This window comes from Hydra vulgaris, chromosome 12 (genome assembly GCF_038396675.1).
Source record: "Hydra vulgaris chromosome 12, alternate assembly HydraT2T_AEP".
NCBI classification, from domain to species: Eukaryota; Metazoa; Cnidaria; class Hydrozoa; order Anthoathecata; family Hydridae; genus Hydra; species Hydra vulgaris.
The window spans coordinates 50,274,690-50,293,327 of record NC_088931.1 but is presented as its reverse complement, the minus strand read 5'-3'; the positions used below and the strand labels follow the sequence as shown (position 1 = coordinate 50,293,327).

Below are 18,638 nucleotides of genomic sequence, written 5' to 3'. Positions count from 1 at the left end.
TTCATTGTTTTAAAAAATATATAATTTGCATATAGCATTACTTATTATTTAACCTAAGGTTCTTAAAAAAAAAAAGCAAATGATATAAAAAATAAATAAAAAAATAGTATTTTCTATTATTTCTATTATTGTATTTAACATTTATCTTAAGACATGAAAGTACACTAAAACTCAAAAAAATAGCTTGTATTTAACATTTATCTCAAGACATGAAAGTACACTAAAACTCAAAAAAATTGCTTATATTTACGATCATCTTAAGACATGAAAGTACACTAAAACTCAAAAAAATAGCTTGTATTTAACATTTATCTTAAGACATGAAAACTATACCCAATAATAGTTCAACTTTTTGCAATATTGCATGAGTATTTTCACAACTTTTGAAATTAAAACCTAAGTATCTGTCGAAATTTTTTTAGCGTAACACGAATTTAAAAATTATATTAATATATTTATGAGATTCCTGTTTACTTATGAGGTTGAGATTTTAATTGAGGAAAATTTAAATGAAGTTAATTAGGGCTTGAACTTAAGTTATCTTTATAGACAAAAAGTTTACATTCATTATTGAACAGTATATACCTGCCAGCAAACATTGTTTTCTGTTGTCTTTTTTTTATTTTGCTTAAAAGTTACAGAATTGAAAAGTAAGACAAATTTCTATTTGTAGACAATCGATAAATAACACTGCTTTTATTGTAACTTGTGATGTTTTTTTATATTTAAAAAATTATTTATAAAGTGTTTATTACAATTATTAAACAATTTATATAAAGTTTTAGTATCAATGACCATTTATATGAAGGTTTAGTATCAATGGCCATTTATATGAAGGGTAGTATCAATGACCATTTATATGAAGGCTTTGTATCAATGACCATTTATATGAAGGCTTTGTATCAATGACCATTTATATGAAGGTTTAGTATCAATGACCATTTATATGAAGGTTTTGTATCAATGACCATTTATATGAAGGTTTTGTATCAATGACCATTTATATGAAGGTTTTGTATCAATGACCATTTATATGAAGGTTTTGTATCAATGACCATTTATATGGAGGCTTTGTTTAAATGACCATTTATATGAAGGTTTAATATCAATCCCCATTATTTTTAAATCAAACAAAGCAAATATTTTATATCAAAAATGACCAATTAATTGTTTCAATCAATCAATTTGATTTTTTCACACTTTTTATTGTTTTTTTGTTTTTTGTAGATAATGGAAGTATTTTTACAGTGGATAAGAACTATTCTCTTCTATATCCTGTTATTATGGTTACAGAGAGTTATAATTTGTATACAACTTTGAAAAGTACTTATATTAATCAGTCCATGACAAGTATAATAACCAATTTCTTTGACAGTTATGATTTCATTTGGTTTACTCAATTGATGACATTTAATTTTTGGCATATAACTGATTTTACAATTATGTTTTGGTTTAAATATGCAAGTTCTCTGCAAATATTTAATATGAAGTTTTACTCACAATATGTCATAAGTATTAATACAAGTATTAATCAGCAAAGCTTAATGTGGGTACAATTTATTTTTTTACTTGTTATCTTATATGTTTTAAATTTTAAAAGTCTAATTGTTTTAGATTTAATTTATTTAATATTTTATTTGGTTAAATGTCTTATATATTTTATATGAATGAATTAATTGATTATATTAGAACTAGTTCTTATCTTTGTCCTTTTTTATTTAGATTTAGCACATATGGTATTGAAGTTCCATTTTATGTAAGTCCTTCTCGTTGGCATTATGTAGTAATTCAGTATAACAAAAGAGATCTTTGCATTTTATTTCAAGTTGATTTCCAAACAGTAGAAAAATGTGGTATCTTTATCCCATCTGGATATCTTGTAAATATAGAACTACAATGGAGTTTAGCTTGCTTTCAATTTTATGATAAAGTTTTGTTTTCATCTATGATTAACGCTGTGCAGTTTTGTCCTTTAAAACAATGTGAGTGTTTTTCCTTTAATTTTTTATTCTATGAAATTTTAATTTTACTTTAAAAAATAAAAAACATCAAAATGCAACTGTTAAACAAATATTTATTATGTACATATGAGCTATATAATCATTTTTGTAAATCCATATATCTATATATCCATCATAATTGAGCTAATTTAGATGATATTTTACAAATAAAACATCGGATATATAGCTTATGGGTGGAGAAATTTATTTTTAAGGAAATATTTAAATGAAGTAGTGATGTTAAATAATATTGTTCCTAAAGAAAGAGATTTAACAAAGGGTTATAGATTATGACAATATGTCACTGAAAACTTGCTCCTTACAAGACAAAGTTTTTTAGAGCTGCATTTGAAAAAACATTTACTCTGTAAATAATAAATACAGTATGTAAATTCAAAATGTCAACTTGAATTTTCGTCTTTGCTACCATTTTTTATTTTTTAGCTGCCATTATAGAGTGTGAAAATTTAATAATTTGAATTTGAACAAACAAAAAAAATCTCAACAAAAATTAAATTTGTTATTTTACTCTAAAACCTACTATGTTTCTCAAATGGTCTCTCTAGCATATTTCTATTTTCCTAATGTACATAAAATTATGCTTGTAAGAATTATAATATAAGCTATGATGTATTTAATTTTAGTTTAAGCATTATTTTGAATATTAGCTATAAATGTTATTAGGTGTTAAACCACTTTTAAAACTATAGAGTTAAAACTAGAACAAAATGATTAAGAAATATTTATTAGTATTATTATTTAAATATTTATTAGTATTATTTGTATTATATAAATTGTTATTAGTACTATTAACAAATGTAAATCTGGTATTTCATCTCATTAACTCTAGAAATATCAAGTTTAAATGGTTAAATAGTTTTACTTCATTGTTTAATTAGTTTGCAGGAATTTGGAAACTAAAGAATCTCAAGAATTTAATGAGCACCAAGTTAAAATTTTAATTGAAATTTGCAAATGTTATTTTAAGATTAGACTCAGCTGCAATGACATGTTACTGTCCTCTCTGGGAACCTATAAAAATGATTTTAAAAACAGATCACAAGTGTGGCATGGGATGAATAAATCAAATGCTATCCATCGTCAAAAACCATTCAATTTTATTTAAAAAAATCAAAACTCTCATGAGCAAGTTGCAAAAGTTGTATAAGTCTCTGTTTTTTTTAAAACAGAGTACTGAATAATTTGAAAATTATGGATTTGAAAAAGATTTTTGAAATTACCAACAGGTTATTTGATCATTTAAATTTAGCCAACCCACGCTTTTTCTTTAAAATCAACACACTGTTGAACAACCTAGTTAAGCAAACATGTTGCTGCATTTGGAACATCCAATCAATGCAGTCAAACAAATGCCCTTAGGAACAGCCTTAATTTTTACATACATATAATACATACATGTGACAAATACATGCAATACATAGATGAGTTTATTAACAATGAGACATTCTCTATTCCAATAAAAACATATTTTAAGAAGTCAAAGTTTTGATAATAGGAAACATCAGAATCAGTAGAATCAGAACTGAAATAAGAATGTAGATTTTATTAGACTATGGGAAACAAACACTTAAAAATAACAATTAGATCATTTGAAATATGGAAAAAGAAGAATTGCACAAATGTGTACACAAAATTGCTATGAAGTCAAGTTTAGTAGCTTTGTATTTCAAAAAGAAACTAATCAATGTGTTTTACGTTGTATGATTTAAAATATTAATAATATTTACTAGATTTTTCATAAGTTATTTTTTAATACTATATATATTAATTACATAATAATAATAATAATAATAATAATAATAATAATAATAATAATAATAATAATAATAATAATAATAATGATAATAATAATAACAATAATAATAATTGTGCCAAATTATTATTTTTATAATGATAAAAATTATAAATAGGTAATATAATTGTGTGTCGATTTTTTTCAATTTAATTTCAAAAACGGCTGAGTTACTTTTGGTGAAGAATGTTATGGGGATTCCAAATCTGCAAAAAAAAAATTTATAAAAATAATGTCTTGCTGGGTGGGTTTTGAACAGCTTTGTTTTGAACAAAAAAATGACTAAAATATGATTTATTAACAGGGGGAAACTATAATTAAAAAAAAAAAAAATTATTTTTATTTTTGATTAACTCAATAATTGTTATGTTGAATTTTTAGAAAATTGATTATTTGATTCAAAAAGTTATGAAAACAAACACAGAAAAGGTGTTTTTGTAAAGGGTATTTTTACAAAAATCAGGCACTTTTTTCATATTTTAAACAAATAATGTTACGGTAAAGTGTGTTGTTATATTCCTGTTTTTATCAAACTTTAAAAGTAAAGGGAATTCATTTTTGTGGGGAATTTTATGATGAATCTGAGTCTGGAGAAAAAATATCAAAGTAAAGATGTTTTGTTGGGGGAGGGGAGGGGGAGAAGGCTTAGTTTCTTGTGCTCTTATATATCCTCTCGTTTTTCATGGGAATGTATTTTTGTACAAGTCTCTGTAACCTATATTAAACATTAAAAACAGTTTAGTTATTAAAAAGTTTTAAATAAGTTATTATATTCTTGTAATTGTATAAAAAAGAAACCTGCATAACACAATGTTCGATGGATTGGGAATGGCATGTCCAATCTGGAACAACCATAGGCTTGTGAAAAAATTTTCTTACTTCAAGGGTTGTGAGGCTTGTGGTATGTAGTGGTTTGTATATTGAATCTTTCCACTCAATTAGATTGGTCAATTTATCAGCATCAGTATTTATGCATGGGGTTTTGCAAATTCTTACTGAATTATCTCTAAACTGAGAATTATTATCACCCTCCCCTCTAATCTCTAGCACCTTTTGCACTCCTAATTTTTGGTTTTTCTTTATCTTTGGAACACAAAAGAGTCTGAATAATGCATTGACTAAATGCAAACCATGCAGATCTCTTTACAATTTTCATTGCAAAAATTTTTTTACATTTTAGTTGTTTCAATTTGAATAAAATATGCTGAGGTCCATCTAACCAGGAACTTTTTTATTCGAATAAAATATGCTGAGGTCCATCTAACCAGGAGCTTTTTTATTCGAATAAAATATGCTGAGGTCCATCTAACCAGGAACGTTTTTTCCTTGATATGAAACCAGCAAGGAAAATACACACCAACTATAAATTCAATAATTAATCGTAGATTTTTAAGTTTTTTTTCTGTTAGAAAATGAACTAAAACTCACAATCTACAAAAACGGTTGGCTGTAGTATGCCATCTGGAATGAAAAACAGGACCTATTTCAAGGTTTATTAATTTTTCAGGTAACACTCTAGATTTCATTACGCTGCACAGTGGGCCAGGTATATGGGAAGTGGTGGACAAAACCTAATTATTACCCAATTGGTCCACAAACCTATTTAGATATATAAATAATCATTATATATGAAATAATATTTATTTTTAACAAGAATATTTTAATTTTTAATAAAATAAAAGACATTTAATTGGCTTAGGTAGTAAAAAAATATTTTTTTCAATATCAACCTTTTTTAAAAATCAAACAACAAATTGTGTTTAGCTACAAAGAAAAAGAAGAAGGTGGAGCTGATTCCCTCAGCAAAGCCAAAACTTCACTGGGGTATTTTTTTAAACTCTTACCATTTTTTTTATGACACTTCCTTAATGATGTTATGACAGGATCACTAGATACAAGTAGCCTGTTAACTAGGTCACGATTTGTGTCAATTCTGGAAGTCTTTCTACTGAAATCTTCCCTAAACTTTTTAAAATCCTTGTTACAGGCCTCTTGGGCCTCCTCTGACATCAGTCCAATTGGCAAGTACTGTCTAGCAATGATGGCATGGCCATGAACTAAAATTTTGTGTACTGATTGTGCCATGTAATACCAGGAATACTTAGATATGTAAAGTTTAAGAGCAGTAATACAGAACTCTTTAAATTTGACAGTGTCAATTTCAAATCCAGATGATAAAGTGACTAGTATGATGTAAAAATAAAATAAAAGAGTTTCATCTACTTTCAAAATTTTGGCAGTTGATTGATAGTTTGCAAAGGCTCGTCGGGCAGTGTTACCATCATTACTGGTACCTACAAATTGTATATATGTGATAGTTAACCTGATGATTTATATAAAAGTATTTATGTAATTTCACTTACCAGATCCTCCACTTTTTGGGAAATCCACAACTAGTCCCATTTGGTTCATAAATTCTGTCTGTATACGTTTCTTCACTTGCATAACATTTTCTTTATCTTCTATAGCTCTAGACTGCCACTTTTGAGTTTCTAGTTTATATCCAATATGCAATATCATCTCAAAAAACCTAATCCAGGCATGCAGGCTAGAAAGACCATATTTCAATTCTAAATTATTAGAATTGTCCAATTTCAGCACCATTTCTAAGTTATTCATGTTTTTTGGAGACACACCACACACAGAGCAACATTGAGTTGAGTTAGTCACATGAGACAGAATAGTTTGAATTTTGCCATCAATCATGGTCAGTTCAATAATACTTTTGACAACCAGTTCCTTTCCATTAAAAGTAAAATTAAAAACACCACATTTTTTGATTTCAGATTCTAAATATTTTGCTTCTTCTATAACAACTGCTTTGCTTTCATTTTGAAAAGAAAATCTTATTGGACGACAATATGCAGTAGATGATGGCTTTTCATTTCGCCATAATAGTACTTTTTTGTTATTACAGAACCCACTGAGTTCTAGTGGTGCTAAGCAGGTAATGAACAGAGATTCTTCTTTTTTTAAGTTACGATCTCCAGCTTCCTCACTACTAATTTGCTTGTACATGCTTTGCCCAGTAGCCCCATCAAACCCAGCCTTGCAACGCAAAGTCAACCGGGTCAAACCATCTAGCATTGTGCTGATCACAGGAGCTTGCACCTCACAAAGTCTTTTTACTGTATGTTTTAATAATTCTTGTAGTGGTACATGTGCTGAATAATCATCAACAAAGATGTTCTCTGGATAGCACTTAGCTTTGGACAATCCTATGTTGTTGTATGAAGGATATATATGGCAGTCACGTTCTTCAGCTCCATTTCTCATAAGTTGGTAGGTTGATTTTGACATGCCACCATCTATAATTAATGCCAGACCTTCATCAGGTGTATACTTTTTAAATTGACTAGAAGGCTCTGATATCTCAGCAACTTGCTTGGCAGCCTCATAACTATACTCATTTCTTAATTAAAGCCTTGCTGAGTGGAGCAACTCATCACTAGAAAAATTATTTATAATATCATTAAGTCTTCTCCTTTTGGTTTTGTCAGAAGCAACTTTAAAGGAACAACTTGGTCTTCCACCAATCTTATGTAATTGACTAGAATTATCAGGCTTAGATATATTATTACTGTATGTAGATTTAAAGTCCTGAGTCAACCAATTTTTATTTTTACTCTCAAACTTTATGTTTCCTCGGTTTGCATCCTTCCATTTCTTTTGATAAACTTTTAAAAATGCAGCACACCCAGTAGAACCCAAATTCATAGAGACTAAAATAGCTTCTACAGACAAAGAAAATGATTTATCACTCGGATTTAGTTGGTCATGCCGTATACGGTTATGGACATCACTTATCTTCATATCAACTACAAAAAAATTAATTTAAAATTATTAGTGCAACCACTATAAACTAATATAACATGAATATGGCCATTATTTTTATTTCAGATATATTTAATTAGGCCAGTACAATAAGCACAACACCTAATAATGACAACAAACCAAAAAATAGGTTTGTCGCGAATAGCATTTTACAACAATATATATTTTTTAAATGTTTACCAAACCTAAAGGGGCAGCTATGAGCAGAATAAAACAGCACCAACAGGCTGTACATATATTGTATTAACTTATTCTAACATTAATATGCTGTTCCAGCAGGTTCTAAACTATATGAGCCACTTTTAACATAATATTTTTATACTATAAACAAGAATCTTACCTTTATATTTCAAAATAAAACTGTGACTTTAATACAAGACCTTGGAATTTGTTATGGTATTTTTTGAAAAGCTATCAAATTAAATTTTAATAATATGTCAATTAATTTCGCATATGATAAATAATTTAAAAGTTATTTGTTGTTATAGTTATGTTGTTATGGTATATTAAAAAAAAAAGAAAAATTAATTCATCATTATATTCAATTGTAAATAATAATTGTACATTTATGATGTACAATTAAACTACAAATAATGTTTTAAACCATACATTATGCTCTTATAAATATAATGTACTAAATAGTTGGAAGTATTTCGAAATTTTTTTTTTGAGGTTTTGTCTACCACCTGGCCCACTGTGCGCTGTTACGATTTTGTATCCATTGCAAATTATCAAGACAATAAGTCTGAAGGGTAGTTCATTTGTCTGGAGAGCACATATGAGCCAGTTCAGCCTTTTATTAAGTTTTAATTCAACAAACTGTATGACACCTCCTTCCCATCCAGTATTCACATATAATATATATATATTTTTTATTATTGTTATATATTATAATAATAATAATAATATATATATATATATATATATATATATATATATATATATATATATATATATATACACATATATATATATATATTATAATATATATATATATATATATTATAATATATATATATTATATATATATATATATATATATATATATATATATATATACACATATATATATATATATTATAATATATATATATATATTATAATATATATATATTTATATATATATATATATATATATATATATATATATATATATATATATATATATTTTAAACATCTTTGCTTCCAACAAGGCTGCAAGCAGCCACTAATTAAAGTTGGAAGTTACTGGATGAGAAAAGATGAAGATTGTATCACAAGATAACAATTGACAGACGACTTAAAGGATTCCAAATTATATGAATCAGGAAAACAAGATAAAGTAAGACAATTCCAAAGAACTGATGTTCGAGGAAAAAAACTTGAGTAATAAGAGTTTTTAAAGCACTTAGGAACAGTCACAGAAAAGGGATGAGACTTAATTAAATGACGAGTAACACTAGAATGAATTTTAGTAGATGGAATAAGTGACGCTAGCTCTTTAGAGCAGTGCCCATTACAGTATTTGTAGAAAAGAGAAAGAGAAGCAACATTATGACGATGTGATAATGGTTGGAGGTTGACTGCAAGAGCAGGTTCAACTATGTTTACAATGCGTTTTTGCACCTTGTCTAAAAGAGAAAGGGCATCATTAGAAGATCCGCCCCAGATATGGCAACTGTATTCCATACAAGGCCGGATTTGAGATTATAGAGATAGAGAATAGAACCCGAAGTAAGAAAGTGTCAAGCTCGATAAAGAGATACAACCTTAGCAGATGCTAACTTTGCAACAGATTTGATATATGGTTTCCAAGAAAGAACAGAAGTAAGAGTTAATCCTAAAAGATGAATAGTGGATGACCATCGAGTACATTACCATTCATAAATGTAGGAAGATCTAAATAATTGCAATAACGATTGGCTGAATAAAAAATTGAGTTTTATCCGAATTGAAGTTCACCAGCCACTGTGAGCTCCATGCTGTAGCAGAAGTGAGATCCTTTTCAAGCTTAAATGCCCCCTCCAAGCAATCAGAGAGTGTTGGCTTCTTATCACATCGAGAATAAATGGTAGTATCATCGGCAAACAATGCCACCTTAGATGTGAGAGTATCTGAAAGATTGTTAATGTAAATTAAAAAGAGTATAGGGCCAAGGATAGAACCTTGAGGAACCTCTAAAGTTACAGAATAAGAAGAAGAGTGCTGTCCATCGAGGACAACTTTTATACTACGATTTCATAATTTTATAATTTACGATTATACGGAAGAATTCAATAATCTTAAAGATGTCGCCAGATACACCGTAAAAAGAAAGCTTATAGAGAAGACCAGCATGCCAAACTTTATCAAAAGCTTTTGAAATGTCAAAAGCGATGGCCTTAACCGTCCACATTATCTAATGCATGATAAAACCTATTGGTTATTACTGTTAGCAAATCAGCTGTAGAACGAGAAGATCGAAATCCATATTGATGATCAGAAAGTAAGTTATTAGATTCAAGATGAAAAATTAAGTGTTTGTTAATTAAAGATTCAAAAACCTTGCTTATGATAGGAAGAAGACTAATGGGACAGTAGTTAGACGAATCCGATTGCTCTTCAGAATTTTTGAAAATATGGATAACAGATGCCGCTTTCCAGCAGGCTGGAAAACAAGACTCTGATAAGCACTTGTTGAATAGTTTTGAGAGTATAGACGACAGCTCCGGACAACACTTCTGCAAGACAATAACAGGTATGTTGTCCGGATCACAAGCTGTAGAAGAGTATAAGCAGGAAATTACTTTAGATACAGAAGTTGGAGTGATACGAATGTCAAGCAATGGATCAACCTGTTTGTTGGCAATATCAGGTAGAACGGAACTAGTGGAATCAAGAGATGATATTGATGAAATGTTTTTAGCAAACAATTCAGCTTTGTCTTTAGGTGAGGTGACAAAGTCTGAACCATACAAGAGCCTAATTTTTGTGATGAAATACAAGATTTCATGAGTTGAGAATAGTGGTCTTTGGCGTTAGACAAACCTTTTTACAATGGTTTTTAGCAGTAGTAAACAGATGTCTGTTTTCTGGAGTATTATTTTGCTGATAGATATGGAAGTAACGGTTTTGATTGGCAATCGCAGCAGCGCAATGTGAGGATAACCATCGAGGAGAGTGAGACTTGATCACGGAAAGAATCCCAGTCAGCTTTAAGGAAACAACATTAAAAAGAGTGCAGTCTTGAGATGAAGGAGAGCGATATAAAACAAAGAGAAAGGCAATAAAGTGAAGTGGTGCTAAACGAAAGCACATGAAAGAATAGTCTATGGATTCAAACCTAGTTTCACGACAAATGGGTGAATTCTTACGAATGTAAATGCCCAGGCATATATATATATATATATATATGTGTGTGTGTGTGTGTGTGTGTGTGTGTGTGTGTGTGTGTGTGTGTGTGTGTGTGTGTGTGTGTGTGTGTGTTAACATGTGTGTGTATACATACATATATATGAAGGGCTTATTGGGAAACAATGACAAGCCACACTTTTTTCAAAAGTGAGTTATTATCATTTTTATAATCATAAATAGTATACGCATTAGCCAAAAAGATATTAAGCATAATTCTTAAAATTGGAGCTATAATTATAAAATCATCTTACTGTAAGCACTGATTTTATAGATTTAAATAAAACTTAAAAGTCATTTTTCTCAAGTATTTGTTTTTGTGGCTTGTCATTGTTTCACAATAAGCCCTTCATATTAATACTTTATATTATTAAATTATATAGTATTAGTATATTAATTCTTCCTCCTAATAAATTTTGATTTCATTTCTATAAAAAGGTGGATCCTTTAATCAAGACCTTTTCAGATCTAGTTTTTATTTGCATATTCAGATTCATCATGAAATTCTTCACAAAAATAAACTACCCTTATTTTTAAAACTTAATAAAAAGCCCTTAGTGTGGTTATTTTTTTGACTTCTTTACCAAGTATAACATTTTCATAAAGCTCAGCAGTTTATATTGAGTTTATCAAATATTTAAAAAAAGTTTTTTTTTTTAATTTATTCTCTTTATTTATTAATGTTTTAGTCATTTTTTCATTGAAAACTAAGCGTTTCCCCAGCAAGACATCTTTTTTTATTTTTTTCCAGATTCAGATTTCCCATAAAATTCCCCACAAAAATGAATTCCCCTTACTTTTAAAGTTTGATAAAACAGGAAAAAAAAACACTCTTTACCGTAACATTCTTTGTCTAAAAATATGAAACAAGTGCCTAATTTTTGTAAAAATACACTTTACAAAAACTCCTTTTTTGTGTTTATTTTTATAACTTTTTGAACCAAATATTCAATTTTCTTAAAATTCAACATAACAGTTTTTGAGTTAATCAAAAATTTAAAAAAATTTTGGTTTTAAATTGTTATTTCCCACTGTTAATAAGTCATATTTTAGTCATTTTTCTGTTCAAAACAATGTTGACCCACCCAGCTAGATATTATTTTTATAATTTTTTTTTGCAGATTCGGAATCCCCATAATATTCTTCACCAAAAGTAACCCTGCCGTTTTTGAAATTTAAAAAAAAAAATCAACCCACTCTAAGGTAATGGTATTAATAATAGTTGGTTATAATATAGTTAAGAATAATATAGAGTCGTAGAAATAATAATATATTACAATAGTAATGATAATGTTTAACAATAGTAATGACAATGTATAAAAATAGTAATGATAATATATAGTAATCTAAGAATTCATTAAAATAATTAAAGTTTCAAATTTCTAGTTCTTTGATTAGTTCATATATAGAAACTTTATATAAAACATCTTTTAATGTATGAGCTATAACTGAAAATCATGCAACAAATGTTTCAGCATTTAAGATTCTACGTTTAAAATTTAGTGAACAAGATAATGACATCTTTTTTACTTTTATGGGACACCCGGTTTACAATTTATACAACAATGTTCATTTACTAAAAAATATTAGGAATGATTTGTTAAATTCAAAAACGGTTTGTATTTCCACCTAATTTAACCAAACTTGATGAAATCAAAACCGTTTTTGAATTGTTAAATTCAAAAACGGTTTTGATTTCATCAAGTTTGATGACATTATTCATGTTGAAGCATGTGAAACTTCTTTGATGACATTATTCATGTTGAAGCCAGTGAAACTTCTTTGATGATCATGTTGAAGCTGGTGAAACTTCTTTATTGCGTCTATGAGAAAGTTGATTGTTACCTGCTATTTTAAAAAAAAGCTTTCAAGTTATCTGCCCAAACTTTACATCCTAAAAACAACAAAGTATTCCTTTGGTTTTAAATATTTTTAATGAAACCACCTCTGCTGCAATCATCAGCTATTTTCCAAACAAAACTGCAGCTGCTGGATTTTTAAAACTTATTAATATTAAGTAGACTATATTTAATTCAAAGGTAATGTTTAACACAAATTACAGGATTGGTAATGCAACTATATTAAAAAACAGTTTTTTTGAAATTTTGCAATATGGATTTATAAATGAAAAATACTACAATTTAAAAAATGTTGTAAATATACTTAGTCTGTTCAAACAACTAATGCATTAATTAAAACACTGAAAGGTACCGCAAGTCTGATGGAAGATTTATTTTCAGAAGGATATAAGTATATTTTAACTAGCAGGTTTCAAACTGATCCATTAGAAAGACATTTCAGTAAACATTGTCAAATCAGTGGTGGAAGGTTTTTAGTCAGTTTTTGTGAAGTTCAAAACTCTGAAAAGATATTATGCATGAAATCCCTCTTTAAAGTCAATATCAATAGTTGGACAAGCAATCTTAAATCTAATACAAAAATTGACAAAAATAACCTTTTAATGAAATTGGAAAAATATGGCTACAATATTTATAATAGGCTGTGTCATGACTCTTACGAAGTTGCCATTAATGTAGCTGGTTACATTAAAAAAAGGTTGCGGATAAATCTAACTGTCTGACATCATTAAATTTCAACCAAGTCTTAACAGAATATCTGGATATTTTTTTTATGTGATGGTTTAACAAAACCTTTTAAACCATTAGCTAGTCATGTTTGTAATGGGGTTTATAATTTTGGACACTGTAAAGAAATTAATATATTCCCATAATATAAAAAGTGCATCCTTGTTGGCGCTTGAAATGTATCAAGCAAATGATAGCGGTTTTATGTGTATAGAACATGAGGAATGGGGAAAAAAATTGGTAAAAACCCTTGTTACCAACATGTACTTCAACAATGAGCAACAGATTAAAAATAGAAACATTAGAAAATATGAAGTTGCTGCCTTTAAAGTTCGACAAACCATGTAAGACAAATAAATAAAGGCATAACAACATAATATATATATATATATTTTTTAAAGAACCTTGACTTGATAAAACTTTTTTAATATAAATGTTGATGTTTTCAGTAAATTTAAAAGTTTTCAGTGCACATTATAAAAAGAAAACAGCAGCAAATCTGGCTGTGTTATATAGTAGGCTGTACATGAAGGAGAATTTACCCTAAGAACCCATTTTATGTATTGTTGGGGAAAACATTTGTAAAAAGAAAAAGTCAGGGAAAAAAGGTATATTTCTATTGAACTCATGGAATAAGCAATTCCCGAAATTTTTGTAAACCCAGATTTAAAATTTATTCAACTTTTATTAACTTTTAAGTAAGATAGTATAACAATTTTTCTAAAATATTATTTAATTTTATTTTGATGATGTAATAGTTATTCTATAATTATGGTACCCTACACCAACCCCTTTCTTGTTGGTAACTCCTAGCATGTATCAATAATAATTATTGGAATAATTATAGTAGTAATTATTGTAATATTATAATTATAATAATAATAAATGCAATTTTATTTTTGACAAATTAATTAGTGATATATTTTAGTTTTACTATTTGTATTTTTTTTAAATTTTAGGGGATCTTGCATGCACACCTCGAAATAGTACATGCGAATGGTGCAATCCTTTTTATGGAAGGTGGGAAAATTTTACTTGGTACTACATTATCAGTAATGATATGAATGAATGCTTTCAAGGTTATTTTTTTATGTTGAGTTTTTTAAATTTAGTCTATTTGTTTTTGTGTATTATTGATTTTATAACTATCATTATTAATATTAATGTTTATGCACACTTGTTTGCTTTTCTTTAATACATTATAATGTTTGTTATTTGTTATTTTAATAAAAGTATTCTGTTAAATAAATGATATATATATATATATATATATATATATATATATATATATATATATATATATATATATATATATATATATATATATATATATATATATATATATATATATATATATATATATATGTATATATATATATATATATATATATATATATATATATATACACAACCCTTGGAATTAGGGTCGGCATTCGGCAATGCCAACCTAACTGCCAACCAAAAAGTGTTTGAGATTGGCAATTTTATGCCGACCTCATTTCTATGTTTTATGGTAAGACCTTTATATCAAATTCTTTTTGCTGACCTGATGCCAACCTTTAAAAGATTGAGGTCAACAAATTATTGCCGACCTCATTTTTCCTAATTCAGAGGGTTGTATATATATATATATATATATATATATACACACATTTATATATATATATATATATATATATATATATATATATATATATATATATATAAATTAATATATAAGTGTATATATATATATATACACATATATATATATATATATATATATATATATATATATATATATATATATATATATATATATATATATATATATATATATATATATATATATAAATTAATAAAAATACTTATATAATTAAATAAGTGTTTTTACTAATTTTTACTAATTTATTATTGCTCTGTTCTTTAAGAACATTGAGCACTCTATTTGTAGAATACACTAACATAATTTAAATAGGTAAAGGTAACAATTAACAGGTGACTTTAAAAATTGCAAATTATACAAACCAGGAAAACACGAGGAAGGGAGTGAATTCCAAAGAACTGATGTTTGAGGAAAAAACTTGAAAAATAAGAATTTTTGGAGCACTTAGGAACAGCCACCGAAAAAGGATGAGACATGAGTAACACAATAATAAATTTTAGTAGATGGGACAAGAGGCACTAGCTCTTTAGAGCAGCACTTATTTTAGTATTTATAGAAAAGAGAAAGAAAAGTAACATTGCCCCAGTGTGATAATGGTTGGATGTTGGCTGCAAGAGCAGGTCCAACTATGTTTACAGTGTATTTTTGCCCATTGTGTGAAAGAGAAAGTACATCATTTGAAGATCCGCCCCAGATATGGCAACAGTATTCCATACTAGAACAGATTTGAGATTTGTAGAGATGAAGAAAATCCTGAGTAAGAAAATGGCAAGCACAATAAAGAGATGTAACTGTAGCAGAACCTAATTTTGCTATCGATTTGATATATCGTTTCTATGAAAAATTAGTAAGAGTTAATCCTAGAAGACGAAGGATAGATGACTCATCAAGTACATTATCATTTATAAACATAGGATGATCTAGATTATTGCGATAACAATTAGTTGAAAAAAATTGAGTTTTATGTTATTTATTTATGTTCAAAGTTCACCAGCCATTGAAAGCCCCATGCTGTAGCAGAAGTGAGATCCTTTTCAAGTTCAAATGCTCCCCCCAAGTAAGCTCCTATCAAGACAAGAATAAATGGTAGTATCATCAAGAAACAATGCCACCTTAGATGTGAGAATTTCTGGGAGATCATTAATGTAAATTAAAAAGAGAATAGGGGTAAGGATAGAACCTTGAGGAACCATTGAAGTTACAGAAAATGAAGAAGAGTGCTGTCCATCGAGGACAACTTTTATGTTATGATTGGTAAGGAAAGATCCAATAATCTTAAAGATGTTATCTGATACACCGTAAGAAGAAAGCTCATGGAGAAGACCAGCATGCCAAACTTTATCAAACTAAAGCTTTAGAAATGTCAAAAGCGATAGCCTTAACTCTCCACATCTATCTAATACACGCTAAAACCTGTCAGTTGTTACCATTAACAAATCAGCAGTTGAACAAGAAGATTGAAATCCATATTGATGATCAGAAAGTTAGTTATTAGGTTCAAGATGAGAGATTAAGTGTTTGTTAATTAAAGACTCAAAAACCTTGCTTACAATAGGAAGAAGACTAATGGGGCGTTAGTTGGACAAGTCAGGTCGCTCTTCAGAATTCTTGAAAAAAAGGAAACAGATGCTGCTTTCCACCAGGCTAGAAAATATGACTCTGGAAAGCACTTGTTAAATAGTTTCAAAAGTATAGATGAGAGCTCCTGAGAACACTTCTGCAAGACTATAACAGGTATGTTGTCCAGACCACAAGCTGAAGATGATTCTAAGCAGGAAATCACTATAGATATAGAGGCTGGAGTGATACGAATGTCAACTAAATCATTAATCTAATTCTGGGCTATGTCAGGTAGAACGTGACTAATTGAATTAAGAGATGATATTGATGAGAAGTTCTTAGCAAACAATTCAGCTTTGTCTTTAGGTGAGGTGGCAAAATCTGAACCATACAAGAGAGGTGGAATAACAGATTTGCCCTTAATATATATATTGTTAATGGTTCTCCAGATGTCATTAAAGCCTACTTCTTGAGATGAAATACAAGATTCCTTGACCTGAGAATAGCAGGCTTTGCTGTTTGACAAAACCTCTTTCCAATGGTTTCAAGCGATAGTTTGTTTTCTGGAAAGTTGTTTTGCTGAAAGATATGGAAGTAATGGTTACGATTGGAAATTGCAGCAGCACAATAAGAGGAAAACCATGGAGGAGAGTGAGGCTTGACTAGGAACCAGTGAGAGGGAATAAAAGATTCCATCCCAGTTTGAATACAAGAAGTTATGTAAAAAGCACATTTGTCAGCAGGAAGATGAAAGATTTTTACCCAATTGCCATCACTAAAAAAATCAAGGAAAGAGTCCCAGTCAGCTTTACGGTTGTTGTAAGAAGGTACAATAAGGGGATTCTGAAGATGAAGAAGAATGAGATTATAGTTTTAGAGAGATCAAACTGTGATCAGAAGCACCTAAAAGTGAATGTGGAGAAACTGACTAAGCTCAGAAACAAGACATAAGTCAAGTAGAGAAGATAAATTATTTGTATTTTCTGGAAAGCAAGTTAGAAAGTTGACTATTTGTGTCAGAGGTTGAGATAGACAAAGGTTGTGGGCCTTAACACCTGCAAAGTCACCAACACAAGATCCATGCCATTCAATGTGATGAGCATTAAAGTCACTAACAAAAATGATATAAAGAGAGAGGGTTTGGTCAATTTGATCAGAAACAACATCGGAAAGAGTACTGTCTTGAGATAAAGGAGAGCAATATAGAACAAAGAGAAAGGTTATAGGGTGAAGTGGTGCTAAACAAAGCACATAAAAGAATACTCTGTTGATTTAAACCTAGTTTCCTTACAAAATGGTGAATTCTTAGGAATGTAAATGCCCAGTCCGAGCATGTGGCCTTTACATGTTATAAGAAGCTAGCCATCAACTCTAAGATCACAAGATCAGAAAGCTGAACTCAAATTAGTCTTACAAAGAGCAAGTAGGTTTGGTAAACTTTGCAAGAGATAAGACTCAACAGAAGAAAAGTTACTTCGAAGAACATAGACATTAGTGGATGATAGATATAGAGAACTTGGTTATTTAAATTGGTTATCGAACTTGCCTCAAAGCACAGATAGTACTCAGTACACTATGTAATAGTCTAAGCAATTGCCTTATTACCATTAATAAACCCTAGGCCATAACAAAGGGCTCCAAATGTGACAATTCAAACCAAAAGTACTAACAGACACACCATCCATGCGCAACATGGCACTGTTATTACTCTGAAATTTTTAAGCTGTTGATGGAATCTGCTACCAGCCGGCCTCAGAACCGTTAAACTGTATATATATATATATATATATATATATATATATATATATATATATATATATATATATATATAT

At 28.8% G+C, this 18,638-nt stretch overlaps 2 protein-coding genes across 2 annotated transcripts in view; one reads left to right on the top strand and one right to left on the bottom strand.

The window, feature by feature from the left end:
• The window catches only part of LOC105845853 (uncharacterized), a 201,050-nt gene that overhangs the window by 101,325 nt on the left and 81,087 nt on the right, over positions 1-18,638 (top strand). The window contains exons 17-19 of the mRNA XM_065813584.1: positions 1,228-1,546; positions 1,723-1,982; positions 14,561-14,680. Of these exons, the coding sequence (XP_065669656.1) occupies positions 1,228-1,546; positions 1,723-1,982; positions 14,561-14,680 (699 nt within the window). The remainder of the gene's footprint in view (positions 1-1,227; positions 1,547-1,722; positions 1,983-14,560; positions 14,681-18,638) is intronic.
• LOC136088803 (uncharacterized) lies at positions 5,514-7,170 on the bottom strand. Its single transcript, XM_065813583.1, has 2 exons — positions 6,177-7,170; positions 5,514-6,107 (listed from the first exon to the last, which is right to left on the bottom strand). The coding sequence occupies exons 1-2, from the start codon at positions 7,111-7,113 to the stop codon at positions 5,578-5,580; spliced, it is 1,467 nt and encodes a 488-aa protein (XP_065669655.1). The 5' UTR covers positions 7,114-7,170; the 3' UTR covers positions 5,514-5,577.

Bases quoted from the DNA above. Each gene is read 5' to 3' on its own strand.
- LOC136088803 (XM_065813583.1), bottom strand. From the start codon at position 7,113: ATGTCAAAATCAACCTACCAACTTATGAGAAATGGAGCTGAAGAACGT. The intron at 6,108-6,176 runs GTAAGTGAAATT...TACAATTTGTAG, and splicing joins CCCAAAAAGTGGAGGATCTG to GTACCAGTAATGATGGTAAC.